Source organism: Podarcis erhardii, assembly GCF_964252035.2.
Source record: "Podarcis erhardii genome assembly, chromosome: 1".
Taxonomy (NCBI): domain Eukaryota; kingdom Metazoa; phylum Chordata; class Lepidosauria; order Squamata; family Lacertidae; genus Podarcis; species Podarcis erhardii.
This window is the reverse complement of record NC_138497.1, coordinates 58,058,771-58,075,644: the sequence shown is the minus strand read 5'-3', so window position 1 is coordinate 58,075,644 and position 16,874 is coordinate 58,058,771. Positions and strand designations below refer to the sequence as shown.

The following is a 16,874-nucleotide window of genomic DNA, read 5'->3' as shown; positions in this document are numbered from 1 at the left end:
TCAAGAAATTATTGCACAAATTGAGGGAGCAATCCAAATTTAGGGAGCATGTGCTTTATTTGAGGAAAAATATGGTTTTAGTATAGTATATAAAGCTTTTAAACTCAGGTTTTGGAGCGTCAAATAACACTAAATACATTTTACTACTCAAAGAAAGATCGGGGAGGAAATTCAGCTTTCTTTCTTTCTTTCTTTCTTTCTTTCTTTCTTTCTTTCTTTCTTCCCCTTAATGTCTTTCAAATGGGAGTACCGTAAGTAAAGGTAGGTTGCTGTCTTGTTTTTTTGTTTAATTCTGCTTCCTTCCTTATTACAGCTTACTCTTTTATGGATGGGTGGCTGTAGAAACTTGATTCATGCATATGAAAATCAGGCACAGTAATGTTTTGCCAGTAGGAAGTTTTATTTCAGCTAGAAAGGGGTTGTGGCAACTTGTTCCTAACCTGGGCTGTGGCATTTACCATTGTTTGCTTTTGATGGGATATTCTTGGTATTTGTGGAGCAAGAAGTTTGAGCTAAGTCTGCTTTTTGGTTCATTTGCAGATCATGATTTTAGAAGGAACTGGCAGAATGAGTCTTAATTCAGTCACAAGTCTTCTCCACGAGCAGCCATCCTGGACAGATGGATACCCCACATGTCATGGTAGGAAGAATTCACCCGTGGTGATCTGTGAATCGACTTGGGAGTTGTAAACCTTTATCTTGCCCTTATTCCACTTGGGGGGGGGGGAACTATCCAGTCTACTTTACTGCAGTATTATTGTTTGCATTACAGTTCTACTGTATTCCTTAAAAAAACAAAACAAGAAAATTCCATGCTACCAAAATGGAATGCAGTGTAACCAATGCAATTTATATTCTATGGTAATTTATTATACACTATTTATTCCTGCTATTTATTTGGAAGATGATGATTATACTCTATATATCACAACTTTTTTTGGGGGGGGGCGAGAATCTCAAAGTGGCTTAGAAATTAAAAACCAAAAAACAGTAAGTAAATGATAAAAATCCATCAATTAAAAACAACAGAGTAAATGAACAGAATAACTATTATAATAATATAATATAATATAATATAATATAATATAATATAATATAATAAATTTCCTGTAAAGGAGTGTACTGTCAACAGCAGCCATGATGCATACTGCTCCCCAATAAACACCACATTCTAATCTAGTCATGACATCAGGAGAGATAATTTCTACAACTTGAAATTCTCCATTCCAATTCTGACTGTTTTAGTTAACACTGAGTGGTGGTTGTTGGCACTGAAACTCAGGATGCCACCTATGGCCAGAAGTTATTTGGGGTGAGATAAACCTCTTCATTTGGCACAGGACTGAAATCTACACTAGACTTGCTCTCAAATAGGTCACGTATGTAGGACAGACTCATTAAAGCCTTTCTGTCATTAAATGCTAGGCAATTAGACTAAAAGCCCCTAATTTCTGTATGTAGAAATATATTCAGGTGTTTATTGGAGACAGCAGTTTCCATTGAGTCTGCTGTTGACGGTATACATTTTTTCATGAAGTTTATTTGAGATATCTATCTATCATCTATCTATCTATCTATCATCTATCTATCTATCTATCTATCTATCTATCTATCTATCTATCTATCATCTATATCTATCTATCTATCTATCTATCATCTATCTATCTGTCTATCTATATCTATCTATCTCTATCTATCTATCTATCTATCATCTATCATCTATCATCTATCATCTATCTATCCCCCTAATTTCTGTATATAGAAATATATTCAGGCTGTGAATCCATGTAGATTTAACTTTTAAAACGTTTTCCTTAACTCTAAATAATCCATTTATTTATTGCATTTATATCCCACCTTTTTCTCCAAGCAACTCAAGGTGACATACATGGTTCTCCCTCTTTTTATTTAATCCCCACAACAACCCTGTGAAGTAGGTTAGGATAAGAGGCAGTGACTGGCCCAAGGGACCATGAACCATGGCCAACAGGACCTAGTCTGACACTCTAACCACTAGCTCACAACACTACCCTTAAACCTGGTCACATAAAGTAACTATTAGTCAGTTTTCTTCTGACAATTCACCATACAATTATATTTCTCCATATTTTTTTTTAACTATCTCTAAAAGAATTTCTGGTTATTTTATTTTAAAATCCTCATAACAAACTCTTATTGCCAACTTTCCTTTTATCAGCAATGTTTCCTTTTGAAATTGAGGCTTCACAGTTGTTCCAGTTTTTGAGTTGTCTGACAAAAACAGAATTTCTCAGTAAGGATATCAGATTCTGAAACTTCTTAAGATTCACTTGTAGTTTTGAATGCAAACACACCTAGGTTCCCAAGTCAGATCTTCCTCCAAAAATCACATGAAGTGTAGAAAAAAAGAGTCATTTGCTTGTCCATTTTTTTTTACCAATTTGGTTAGGCAACATGGGTGTTGCCAGATGGGGCAAATGGGACACGTTTTGCCTACCTAGAAATATACTTTGCCCCACTTCTGTCCTCCCACCCTGATCCCACCTCCCTTGGTTCTGCCACTACCTATGCATTATTTAGATTTAGAGAAGCTAGACTACTCCTTATATAAAATGTGGTATAGAATAAAACCCTTGCAAATGTGATCCTCCAGACACAATGTAAATAAGTTAAGAGAGAATACGTATATTCTGAGTGTATACATCTCCGTGCTCCTGTGTTGAGTTCCTTTCAATTTTCCCAACAACTGGGAACATATTGACTATCTTATTTTATTGCATAATAAAGAACTGAGGCCACCATCACAGTTTTTAAATAATTCAAGCCTCTGGTAGTCTGTCCATTTTGAGATACTATTGCAGGCTTTAAGTGATGACTTGCTGGGAGAGAGACTGCTTGCCTACATTTCAGAAACACAGACTAACTCCAAATTGACAGTGGGATGTTTAATATTTATTCTTTCAAGCCCTGTGTGCTTGCATGCCCAGATACATGTGCATACACAGATATGCTGTTGCACAGTATTGTTTACTTTTCAGGTGGTTGTTTTTTAAATATAAATCCCCCCCAATATTTCAGATATTGTTTTGTTCAGTATTGGTATACTTATTAATATTTGGATATTTAAGAAGCAGCTTAGAGTTTGGCCTTAAAGTCCAGGGGAGGGGAAACATTTCTGCAAATGTCAGACCAGATCTAAAATACCGTATATATAATACTGACTGGCTAGCCCAAATGATCTTGCCAAGAAATGCCCCTTTGGAGCAGTCTTGCACTTCAGAAAAGTTCCTCTTTTTATTAATAAAAGCTGATGAATGAATGGATAAATCACATATATAGATCCCTGTGTTTTTAATGACATTATTGTAAATCTCCTTGAGATAGATGTAAAAACCAATTCAATCTATCAATAACAATAGCTATCAAAAGGTGTGTGTCTGCCATTTCTGCTGCGAAGTCAAGAGGAAGTCAGTCAGTATGTCTTGTTTGCTAATATGCTATCTGAGATCTCTGGCTTCACCGATAGAATGCTTGTATTTAGAACAAGAGCAACAGGAACAACAAAAGTGTTTCCAAATTTCCAAAGCCTTTCATGAACCCTAGAGCAGATATCTAGACTAGCTTTTCTGCACCTGCATTGGAACTGAAAACAGAGGAAAAAATTGGGTTAGAGAGACTTGGAGAGTAAAGACTCTGTAATATTGAGCCATATATGAATTTAGGATTCTATATGGCTGGGGTATTGCCTTCTCAAGGTTGGGGTGGAGGGTATACTGCTCCTTTCCTGTCATCCCTCGAGGATAGATCACAAATAATGATGGAGGAGATGGTTTCTCAATCTCATGGCCTTTAGCCTGCAGGGTGGTTCAAGGGTCTATCTTGGTGCCCATTAATATCTACATGAAACCACTGGGTGGAGTTGCCTGGAGATACAGGGTGTGGTGCCATCAGTACACTGACAACACCCTACTCTTATCTCTCCTTCCCATCTAATCCTAGGAAGGCAGTAAAAGTTGTGAATGGGTGTCTGAGGTCTATGATGAAGTGGATGACAGTAGAAAAACAAACAAACCCTAATCCAGAGAAGATGGATGCGCTGTTGACTGGAAATATGGCTGGGCCTGGAATAGGTGCAGAGTCTATTGTGAATGGGGTTCGACCCACCCTGAAACTCAGATTTGCAATAGGATGTCCTCTTGGATTTAGTGCTGCTCTGAGAGGGTGACAGCAGCCAAGAATGCTTTTTACCAGTGATAATGCCAACTGCATACTTTCTTGGATACAAACAGCCTCGTCACAGTAATTCTTGCCTAATTGCTATAGTGACATCCAGATTACTTTACTGGAATGTGGTCTACATGAGACTGCCTTTGAGGAGTCTTAAGAGTCTAAAACTGCTTTGGAACACCAAGATCTTGCCTGGGGCAGTCCTTAGTAGACATGGAGTACCAATTGTGATACAACAATGGCTTCCAGTTGGTTTCTGGGCCCAATTCAATGTTAGCTTTGACCTTGAAAGCCCTAAATGGTTTCGGTCCATAATATCTGAAGACTAGGGGCTTTTTTTGCAAGTGTATTCTGCAAAATATGTCATTGATTCAATAACATGCCTTAGTGGCGGACTTAGACTGTAGTATCCACACATAACCCCACTTTATTAGTTGTTCTGCATTGCTTCCCCAACTTTACTATACTGTTGCCATCTGGAGGGGCACTATGGCACTATGGCGCACACACACACACCCAGGATAAAAATTAAACCATAACAGCTGTAGTATCAAAAAGATAAAGGATTTCAGCAGGATGTTACGGGACATGTACTGATTGGAAACAAAGCAGTGTGTCTGCCCGCCAAACCTGTGTAGGTGCAAACATTATTGAAAGTGAGATTGCATATAACTGCCCATATAACACCATGAGCACATTTTTTTTTTAAAAGACATCTGGCAAGGTCTCAAGGTTATCAACACCTGAAGTTTTCTCTCTCTCTCAGATGCCTTGTTCTCTCATGTTCTGTCATACAATGGGCAGTTACCTAGGAAAGGGCCTTTTGATCAGTGGCATTAAGATTATGCAGCTGCCTTCCTAGGACTCACTTCACAGTGGATTTATAGTAACTAGATGGAAGCTGTTCAGAGGACCTTTGGGGACTTCTGCTTTTATTGTATTTTTACCACCTAAAAATACTTTTTTTGCTGCTTTTGTTGGCTTTTGTTGCTACTTAATCAGTTATAGTATTCTTTCTTCTGCTGTTTAATTATTTGCTGCTTAATGTTTGAGTTGCATCCAAACAAATTTTACTCAGAGCAGACCCATTGAGATGAATGGAGCTAAGTAAGGCATGCCATTTAATTTCAATGGGAGAAATGCATCTCAGCTTGCCAGATAAAATAGTGTCCCTTCTCCTCCCCTTGTGTGCTGTTCGGGGGTGGGGGGAGGCAGGAAACCTGTATATAAAATAATACTAATGCCATTTTACCTACATTATTTGCTGACGATCAGTGATCAGGCAAATGACTCGAGTTTTTTCTTGCAGCATCAGGCAGTTTCTTTGGAACTCAGTGGCATGAGATACACCCTCAATACTGGACAAAGTATCAGGTCTGGGAATGGCTTCAGCACCTTTTGGACACCAACCAGCTCGATGCCGCCTGCATTCCTTTCCAGGAGTTTGATATTGGTGGGGAACATCTGTGCAACATGAGTTTGCAAGATTTCACCCGAGCAGCTGGCACAGCTGGGCAGCTTCTTTACAGCAGCCTTCATCACCTGAAGTGGAATGGTAAATAAAGCACACTAAAGTATCAGGGATTCCAGACCGGATGTATACAATTCTGTAAATTACTTGTTCCTGCATGGCACATCATTGTTCCCTGCAGAATTTGCTTCCAGGTCTGATGAAGTAGCAGCTGTGTTTCTTGCGGCTGGATTATGACGGTGCAGTTGGGGCTGTGGGTTTATGTACTTTTTAAATGATGGGTTCAGTCATGTCCTGTTCTCCCATCACTCAAATTTTACTAGCACCCCTTCATTTTTTTAAGAAGAAGCTTTCTTCAGACCAGGTGTGGGGAACCTCTCTCAGTCAGAAGACTATGTGCCTGGGTGGTGGGCAGGGCTAGAGGTAAAAGTGGTCAGAACAATGTTGGTGACTTTTACCTTTGTACAGTAGGCTACCATGTAGATACCAGGGCTTTTTGCACACAGCACGCCTCTCCTCCTTCCCTCCATTCAGACAAGAGGCATAAGCAGAGTTCAAGAGCACAGTCCAGCCAGGCAAAAACACTCAAAGAGGATGAGGAACAGAGACAGTGATTGGTGTGTCTTGGGAGGGTGTGTGGCCTGGAAAGAGTTCCGGGGACCAGATAGAGAGGACTGGAGGGCCACATTTGACTTCTGGGCCTGAGGCCATAGCAGAGGCGCTAGCTTCTCCAGAGGATCAGGCCCCCCAATATGATGCTGTGCAACATTATCTAAATATTGAGGGGGCCAAACTCCCTAAATTAGGGGAGCCAAAAGTGCCTCGGTCCCTAGGAGTTGGCACCTTTAGGCCCTACCATTTCCATTGCTTCCTACCTTTACGTGCTTCATTGACATCCCTCCTTAAAATTTATATGTCAACTTTAAATTCAGTGTTACAGGGATAACATTAGCTTACCACTCAGTTTCTGTATTGATATCTAGTATGCTAATGATCTGCAGGTTAAAACATGCCCTTCATATTCCTTGAAACACCTTGGGATGATATCTGCATAACTGCAGCATTCATTGAGCCAGGCAAATTCATCCTATTTCAGGTTTACAAACCTCCAGCATCTCTTTTATATGGTAATCAGGGCAATATCAGGTCTTTAAAATAGCTGAATATCAAAACAAAGTTTGTAGGAAGGCCTTCACATAGCAAACTGAGTAGTGCTGAGAAATGAAATCTATGCCCCAGAGACCATGCTGGCAGTCTCAGAATGGCCTCTTTAGCTGTACCAAATAAATAGGGAGGTGGAAGCCAGGACCTGTGCAAAGCCAAAGAAGAGGATGGGCAGGGAAAACACTGAATGTTTCAGGTAAATATAAACTTATAACTTTGCAAAGGTTTTATATAGGCTCCCAGCCCTTGTGAATCTGAGACTTACCCATCTGTGAAAATGTATTTTCATGAATTCAAAGTGCTGCATTAGGAAATGGTTGCTGAATGGCTGAGGGCTGTTTCCCGCACAAAAACTTCACACCCACAGGTGTGTTCGATACATGTGTTTGCTTGTGATTTTGATATGTGCATGCCAAGGAGCTGGGGAGGGGGAGAGAATCCTGTGGGAAGACACTGTCATGCAGAGGTTATAAAGCAAGTGACTGCTTTTCTTTCTCGTTCTGCTATAAACCAGTAACTAGTAGAACTGTCTGATAGCATTGGTTCTTCTTGTCGAAACAGGCCAATTGGTTTGGTGGTGTGTGCTTAAAATCCTGCCCTTATGTATATTGAGCTGCCCTTTGCATTCTCTTGCAGGCCAGTGTGGAAGTGAAATGTACCCTTCACACAATGTCATTGTTAAGACAGAACAAACAGGTGGGTGATGCCAGCAATATTGATGTCCCAATCAACTGCAAACAACTCCAAATAGATATGAATTAAGATGATGTGAAGAAATAAAGACAGGCACATTTATCTGAAAAAGGACAGGGAAGCACATTTCAATGTTACAATAATAATAATAATAATAATAATAATAATAATAATAATAATATGCACTAAATATAAGGGAAATGATGTGAGTCAACATTAAGCATTTTAAAAGTTTCATTGATCGCAATACATGAGAGTCAAGCATGTTCTTGTATTTCTTGTTGAAGTCAATGGGACCTCTTGTGGAGGGACCACATAAAGAAGGGCCTCAAATTATGGTCACAGAGTCCGTGTCGGTTCATATGGGGAGAAGCGTTTCTTGAGGTATTGCAGTCTTGAGCCGTTGAAGGTTTTATAGGTCAAACCCAGCACTTTGAATTGGGCCTTGAAACTGATTGGCAGCCAGTACAGTCAGGCTATGGTACAATGCTACTGACATAGTATATGTTCTTATCAAGCTTAGCTTTTTTCAGATATCCCTTTCTTTAGTAGACATGCCATGGCAGTGCTGGAAGTGTAAGGGAACATTTTGAGCTTCACCTTTAGAACTCTAGGCAGGGCAAGTTCGCCCAAGTCAAAGTCCAAGGTGAGGGGAGATACCACCCTCCACCAGACCTGAGGGCAATGGGCTAGGTTAGGGAATGCTGGCGGTGTTGAATGGCTGACACAGCTCTGTCCTTCAGTGCACTTTGTGGCTTTCCCCTTACCGACAGATTTGTCATTGACTTCAGTTGGATGTAGACTGCTTGCCATATTTGGCATTCCTTCAGATCAGCTGTATGTGATTACCAATGGTGGCTGATGCCAATTGGGACTGGGTCCCTCCCCCCCAAAAAAAACCAATTTAAATTAAACTAAAGTGAAGAAATAAAAAGGAAACAAAAAGTGCACACAAAGTACAAACCCCCCTGTAATTCCGTACATAATTGTCGAGCACGAAGGCATATGAGATGAAATTATCATTCTGATACATATACATTTATTTATAACTGACTATATTTTTTAATACATTCCATTCCCAATGTTGTTTTATTTGTTCATACACAATTTATGGCTATGAGCAATCTGCTCGCATGTTGCAAGAGTTGCCATATTTTCTATCCATTGATTAAAGGGGACTGGTTGAGTGGAATGCAAGCAGATCAATAGTTGGTGGAGACAAAACGAATGACTGGCAGAGCCAAGTCATTGAAGTCTTGTCCCCATCCTTCCTAGTCTTGTCCCCAGACAGGCAGTGCCATCCCTTGGACTAGCTCCATTCGCTCTAATGGACAAACCTCCACTGATGATAACTCTTTTTAACTTTCTGTAAAGGAAACAAACCGAAGTAGAATGCTACTGGAGATATTCTGATACCGTGCAGAACTGCAAAAATAAAAATTCTTCCAAGCCCCTCTTGGGCGAGGCTTGTCTTTAGAGCAAACAATGGGTAGATCAGGTGTCTAAACAACAAGAGGGTGTGTGCTATTTGAAGGACATAGGTTTGGGATGCCCAAACACGTAGCTGGTAAGCAGAAGATCGGCTAAATTCCTGTGTCATAAGTCTTAACCTAGCCAAGAACAATGACTTAGTAAGTGATTCATTTTCAGCTGTAATCACATTCATTGCTTTAAAAGACAAACCGATCCCCAAAATCACCTTGTATTTTGAAATACAAACAAAAACAAACTTAACAGCTCCAAATAAGTAACATGTGTTTGTACAGATTGATGATACTTTTGTAACAATACCACGCTAGTATCATGCTTGTTACCCATGTGCTACGGCTCAAAAGGAAAATTTGGAAGGTTTTCAAAACCTTTGTGTTTTTCTCTGTTGCAACAATACATTTTGCTTCTTGCGGTTCGTTGTAAGGGTGCCAGGTCAAGACTTTAGAACTTCAGGGCAACTTCAGGCTCAGTTTCAAATGTAGAACATGTGCAGAATTCTGCAGCTACTATCTCTCTTTCCTCGTCAAATCACTATGAAACCACTGGGCCATATAAAATGCACTGGGAATGAACTTAAGCGAGAAAGGTTTGAGCAGGGCCATCCCTATCCTCTTGCCAAAGCAGCTGTTGTCACACTGGTGGGGGGGGGGAAAGCATCCTCATGGGACCAGATCTGGCTGAAGGAACAGCGACTTGGACCTGGGTGTAGGAGTTGTGATGATTTGCCAAGGAGAGCTGAAGTTCCTTATCTGCAAAGGATAAAGTTCCTTATCTGCAAAGAAAGATCATGACACATGGAAGGCAGAATGCCTCACTCTAAACATCTAGACCACTCAGTTTGCCCCACTACTTTTTTTTAAAAGAAGTGAGACAATCAAATGCTTAAGTTTGTCTGGATTGGTGCTGTGTGTCCCGAATATGGAGCATTTAAAAAGTTGCTTTACCAACATTGACTCTTGTTTCTTTTTGTTTGCTTGTTTAAGATCCGTCTTTAATGGCGTCATGGAAAGAAGAGAACTATTTCTATGATAGTGGATATGGTGGCACAGTAGGTAACTAACCCAACAACCTATAAAGCATTTTCAAATGGTTCTGGGATACTCTTTTAACAAGACATTACATCATTGTCACTCTTTCATTTTGAATCCTTAGAATTAGTGGACAGCAAAGCGTACTGTCGAGCACAGATTGCAATCAACGCTACTAGTCACCAGCCTACTGGTAAGCATATTTAACATCTTATGATTTACAGTGGTACCTTGGGTTACATACGCTTCAGGTTACATATGCTTCAGGTTACATATTCCGCTAATCCAGAAATAGTACCATGGGTTAAGAACTTTGCTTCAGGATGAGACAGAAATCGTGCTTCGGCGGCATGGCAGCAGCAGGAGGCCCCATTAGCTAAAGTGGTGCTTCAGGTTAAGAACAGTTTCAGGTTAAGAATGGACCTCTGGAACGAATTAAGTACTTAACCTGAGGTACCACTGTAGTTCAGATGCTTCAAAACCTGGGCAGAGTCAGACGGCCACCTCATATCTGATTTCTCCAAAACTGGAATGAATATAAACATTGTGTTGCATATGCATGGTTCATTGCCAGTTTTGTGCATGGTTCAGTATGTATATAGACTTCAGAAAAACACGGATTGGTCTGTGATCTGAGAATTAGAATGAGAGTGGTTGTCTCTGCCTTGATTCTTCCTTACTACATTACACTTTGAGTTGGTCAGAAATAGAAGACTATGAGCTGAATCACACCTGCACATTCATCACAAGTGATTTATTTATTTACTGTTCCATCCCCCTCCTTCTTCCTGCAAGGAGTTCAAGGTGGCATACATGGTTTTACCCTTTTCCATGTTATCCTCAGCCAACCTTGTGAGGTAGGTTAGGCAGAGATACGGTGACTGGCCAAGGTCAACTAGTAGATGACTTAGGATTTGAACTTGTCTTGCCCTTGTCAAAGCCCAGCACTTAACCGCTACGGCACAGTGTGCCCATGCTGTGGAATTTGCAGTGCTTAATGGCTTCCTTTCTTGCAGCTGTTAAGGCACAGGAGCTCTGCCAGCAGAAAAAGATGGCCGTCCTATTTTCAAATAGGCTATTAACAATGGCAGAAAAAAATGCATTTGAGTGTTCAATGTCATTTTGATCTACAGCAGCTGTGCAACCTGATTTATCTCGGTGCACACACTTCAAACAAGTGAGCTCAGCAATTGATCACTCTTTCCCTTTTGCTGTCCACCCATTCTCATTAAAAATGGCTGCTAGCTCTTCAAATCTTTCCTGACAGTGATGAGGATCAGTCAAGCTCCCTGTTGTGGTGTGTTTATCCACTTCCTTGTTGGGCCTAGAGAGGTAGGATGGCATGCCAAGGGCACAGCGCTGTAAAAACCAAAGTTGCATATTCTGAAAAAAAACACTGATGTGGCTTTTTTCCTGAATCATATGCAATTATTGTGAGCACAATTCAAAGTGTTGGTGCTGACCTTTAAAGCCTTAAATAGCCTCAGCCCAGTATAGCTGAAGGCGCGTCTCCTTCCCCATCGTTCAGCCTGGACACTGAGGTCCTCCTCTGAGGGTCTTCTTCTGGTTCCCTCACTGCAAGAAGTGAGGTTACAGGGAACCAGGCAGAGGGCCTTCTTGGAAGTAGTGCCCTCCCCATGGATCACCCTCTCTTCAGATGTCAAGGAAATAAACAACTATCTGACTTTCAGAAGACATCTGAAGGCACAAACAGAAAATATAAAAATAAGATAAATAAAAGAGAGGGACACCCACAATATGTCTAGAAATAGGGTCAGTGCCAAGTAATCGTGGTATATGTTAGCAATCCTGCCCACAAGCTGGTCATACACAAGAGGCAGCCAATGACCTCTCAGTGATGGAGACACACCCCAGCACACAATCCACACCCTCACCCACACCAAGCAAGATGAAGCCACAACAACACCAGTCCACAAGGCCCAGATGTACAACCAGTCCTCAGGCAGGGATTATAATATCTTTATGCAGCCACTCTTTTAGGAGCATAACACATGCTCAAGAGATGGAAGATGTGATATGCAGCAAAGTGCCCAATTGTGTCCTGGGAAACTCACACACCCCTCCCTGGGACAAGAGTTTCAGACCCACCCAGAGAGGAAAAGAGCCTTTTGCCAATTGGCCAAGGGGAAGCACAAGGAGATGCAATAAGGAGCATCACAAACATACGCTGACATCAGTACCTTCCAGTGTCTCACTGTATAGGTTGGGAAGCAGGTGAGGAGAGTCTGAGGCCCATCATAGGATGGGGAAATATGCCCCAATAACTGTTTGCATGCCTGGAAAAACAAAGCAGTTGCTTTAGGAGTGAAGGATGGAGGGAACTTCTGATACTTCAACCCACACTGCAGACACTACTAAGCAGCAATAAGCAGCAATAAGACAAATCACAGAGCATTTGTCTTCCCTGCACCTGATTTCAACAGTCAGTCCTCAGCGCCAGGAGCACAGAGGTTGCAAGAAGACTCTTAGGTGGGAAGAACACCTACTGTTTTCCGTTCTTTGGCTCAAACCCAGAGTGCACTCTCGTAAAAGGAAATGGAGAGGCCCTCCCACATTGAGGCACATTGAGCCAACAAACTGAGGAGCAAATAGCCTCGTTCCTCCATGTTCCAAGCAACCCCTTTTGCCTACCACTCCTTCTGGTAGGTAAATACAGCCCCATGCCACACATGGTATGAGTTATGATCTCCCCATGGCAGTTCGCTATAATTAGGTATTGAGTCCTCTGTTCAGGCCATTGATGTGGGCACAGCTATTTTTGAATCCCTGCCCTTTTCGACTGAAGTCAATGGGGGGGTGGGGGGAATTTCCTGCCCCAGGTCTGGAGCTAGTATAAATTTGTGCTGCCAACGGATCTATGGGCATCGATTGAAGAGGTATAGGATCTGGAGCAAGGGTGCTTTCTCCCTTGTGCTGTGCACAAACTTCATGCAACTCTACCCTTGTTTTAGCTGCATTACAGGCATCTCTTCAACCACAGAGCAGCTCTGCCAACCAGGATATTCTGCAGGAAGGAATCACAGGCATTCCACTGGTGCAGAGGTTTTCAACCTTTTTGGGTCTACAGCTCCCTTGACCAACTACATTCTTGGGGCTCAGGAGCCCTGTTATATCACCCCTTGCCTACAGAGCCAACAGCCCCTCACCACTTTTTGAACACCCTCCCATGTGGAGTGTTCCCTCATCCTCCTCTCCCCACTCCTTGGGAGTCCTCCGGGCAGCTATTGATCTCTGAGCTGCCCACCCTGCTCCAAAGAGAGGTTTCTCCACACACTGCCCCACAGGGGCCTGGGAAGCACCCCCTGGCTAGCCCCAGAGGCACCATTCACCTGGAGAGCTTGTAGGCAGGGCTGCTGTAAGAAACAGCCATGCAAGTCTTTGGGAAGCAGAGATGTGAGAGACTATCAGAGGAGGGAGGGAGGGAGGGAAGGAAGGAAGGAAGGAAGGAAGGAAGGAAGGAAGGAAGGAAGGAGGGACAGAGGCCAGTGTTGCCCATGGCACCCTGACCATCATTCAAGGCACCCCAGGGTGCCATGGCAAACTGGTTGAAAACCACTGCACTGGTGTTTCTGTCATGATGGCAACATAGCTGCCATTCTGCTGGCACAGCAGGGCTTCTACCAGATCCAAAAGCCTCTTTAGCGAGCAGAACTCCAGTACAGGATTGTGCCCTAATTTCAATAGAATAAAATAACTAGATAATTCAAGAGTAGTGAGGATTTCTTTTCCCTAGGAGAGTAAATTTAAATTCCTTGGAGTCTCATTCTCAGGGCAAAATTCCCAATGGAATTTGGTTTTAAGGCTGGTATGCTTCCATAAAGGCAGGACTGTCAAGCCTTAATTAGATTTTGGGACTTTCCCACAAGCTCAGCAAATCGTACAAGAGGATGGTGTTCTCTGAACTTGACAATGCAGAAGGAAGCACAAATGTAATTAGCTGGTTTTCAGCTGTGGGTACAGATTTCCAGCAGAACCTAATGGAAGGCCATTTTCCTGGAGTGCTTATCAGTGTTGCAACAAAAAAACGTTCGGACAAGTTTGTGCAGAAAGCCTGGCAGTTACTGTAAGTCATCTGCACATGCAAATAGCTGATTTCCATTGGTGACTGTCTATACATGTGTGTAGGTGGAAGAACACGTGTGGGCTTTAAGCTTCTCTGGCACTGATCTCCTGCAAGGCAGACACGACACAGGTTCCTGGCACTCGGCGATGTGCCACTGATAAATGGAAACAGATTGCCACTAGCAGATTAGGCAGGCAAGCCTTCAGCTTCTTTGGCTTGTTTTTAAAGTAGTGAGTGTTCAGCATCCTAAGTGTGCTAAGTGATGAACAGAGAGAATTTCTACCTTTCATTACTCTGGAACTTCTAGTGCTCAGAAATCTGATTTCCCTCCCTCCTCCCTCCAGCATACTGTTGCATCAGTAAGGGGAAGGCGGACTTGTTCATGTCCGACTGACAACAATTCCTAACAACATTGTCTCTTATGCCCCTGAGACCTGTTGATTGTCCCACTTCCTGAAAAATAGGGATGGCTGAATCTGTCAGTTTTGCTTTCTCCATTTCCAAGTTTGTTCTCCACATTTCCACATCAAATTCTTTTAACTGATTATTTTTTTTACTGTGGATTTTTCTTATTAAAAACATTTTTGTATGAGGTTTTGACTAATATACAGTTTTGCAAAGTGATTGCCTCTCTTTGTATGTTCTTTTCACTAGTATAGGCACTTCCATGCATGCTTTGCCCTAGTGTGTTCATTTTTGTACACATTAGTTGGCTGGGAAACTGCATTGCAAAATTCGGGGACAATGCAAATTTCAAAGGGTGGTTGTGTTTCAGTCCGTGTATTGTTTCAGAAATTGCAGAAATTGCAAATGAGGTTGGTCCGCCTGTAACTAAACCAAATTTCTCCCACATCCATACTCAGAAACACACCATTATGTGCTCAGGTTGGTTGAGCTCAGTGCTTTTCTTCTAGGAAAAAAGGTGCCAGTACTGTGTACCCTTGAGTACCTCCAGAAAAAAGCACTAGTGAGCTAAAGGGAAAAGTTGCCTTGTCCTGTGGCTCACAACTGAGGCTGAGTAGCTGGGAGGCAAGTGTGAAATGGTAGAGTTTGAGATAGAGGGTATTGAGCCAGGCAGTGTCTAGATTAGAAGACCACATATGTGAAAGGTTGGTGTCTGGAGTTGACTGCCTTTGGGTAGATGGCAGAAGGAGGACAGCACATTGGGGTGGTATTTTGAAGTGTCAGAGTCTTGGAGACTTTGCTCTGCTGGGGACGGCAAGAGAGACAGCAGCTAGAACATATTATTGTTCTTGATACTATATTGAATACATAATTTCCATATTTTATGTTGTATATTTGTTGTTTTGTTGTGTGAGTTGCTTTGAGTGTTATTTTAACTATATTAAATCTAATCTAATCTAGGCTGCATTCACACAGCACTTTCTTCTATTTCCCCAGGGTTTTCCTAACTGCGAATTTCTGCATTATATTTGAGCTAACAAATGAAGTAAAAGCCACTTTCATAAATCTAGTGGAATGTAGTGGGAGATTAGCACTCATTTTTGTGTTAATTCCTTCTGAGGAAGAAATCTAATTGCAGCTCCATTAACCCAGAAAACTACAGGGGTAAAATGCTGAAATTTGGGGTGCTGTACTCGCATACAGTTCCTGCTGTCTTTATGGGGGAATGATGAGGGAGTAGCAATGCTGTCCAATGTCCACTAGTATGAATGAAATTTAGTTTAGCATGCCAGTATATCAGTCAAGAAGCCACAGTTCCATAATGCAACAGGTACCACAGTGGGAAAGGCACATAAGAAAAACAGGACAGAAGAGCTGACATTAGAATCAGGAAAACTAATACAATATTTTCCATCCACCCCTGCTATTTCACCACTACCCACACTTTGCATTAGATCAGTTACCAGAAAATAACGAAGGAGGAAGTCTTTAATATAATTTCTGGAAAATAATGGGCTTACAGAGGATACAACAAAGGGTGTGGCAGGCCTAGCATTAGTGTGTCATTTAATTTCAGTTTGGTCTGAGATAAGTTTTCCTCCCTCCCTCGCAATATTAGAACTTGGGGTTATTCCTTAATCAAGTTGACTGGCAGTGGGTTCAAGTGTGAGAAACAGAAGTATTGCTTCACCCAGTGTGTCCTCCACTTCTGGAGTTCACTGATGTGGTGATAACCATAAATTTCAAAAGGTGCGCGCACGCACACACACACACACACACACATATCTGAGACTTGTTTGTTTAGTATGAAGGTCTGGAGAGGTTTACAGAATTTCTCGGGGTCAGGAACCAATAATGCTAGGCCTGCGAGTGGAAGACTTTGCATGAGCATGCCTGGCACCAGCAGTCAGTCAAGCATTAGCCAAGGGCCCCAGTGATCAAAAGGGCCCTTCAGTGGCCTGACCTGGCTGTGCCATCTTATTGCCCTCATTGCTTGCTCCTGGGGTATCTGTTTTTGCCTTGGGCAGGTAGCGCTATTGCTTTTGAACAGGAGCCAACCTTGGTTCTTATCTGTGGTAGCTGCCTGCCATTTTAATTTACCTCAGATGCAATGACTCAACCTTTAGATCCAGGGCCAATGTGTTTTGGGTCAATTAAAATGGTAGGTGGCTACTATGGACAGGAGCCAAATGAACCTACCCTATTCTTTTGATTGTATTCTGAGAGATCTGCATTGGCTCCCAGTACGTTTCCGAGCACGATTCAAAGTGTTGGTGCTGACCTTTAAAGCCCTAAACGGCCTCGGTCCTGTATACCTGAAGGAGCGTCTCCA

The 16,874-nt window shown here is 42.1% G+C and overlaps 1 protein-coding gene across 1 annotated transcript in view; it reads left to right on the top strand.

The window, feature by feature from the left end:
- Positions 1–16,874, top strand: part of EHF (ETS homologous factor) — a 52,569-nt gene that overhangs the window by 26,591 nt on the left and 9,104 nt on the right. The window contains exons 2-6 of the mRNA XM_081836162.1: positions 541–640; positions 5,516–5,761; positions 7,478–7,537; positions 10,009–10,077; positions 10,178–10,246. Coding sequence (XP_081692288.1) covers positions 544–640; positions 5,516–5,761; positions 7,478–7,537; positions 10,009–10,077; positions 10,178–10,246 — 541 coding nt within the window. The 5' untranslated portion in view covers positions 541–543. The remainder of the gene's footprint in view (positions 1–540; positions 641–5,515; positions 5,762–7,477; positions 7,538–10,008; positions 10,078–10,177; positions 10,247–16,874) is intronic.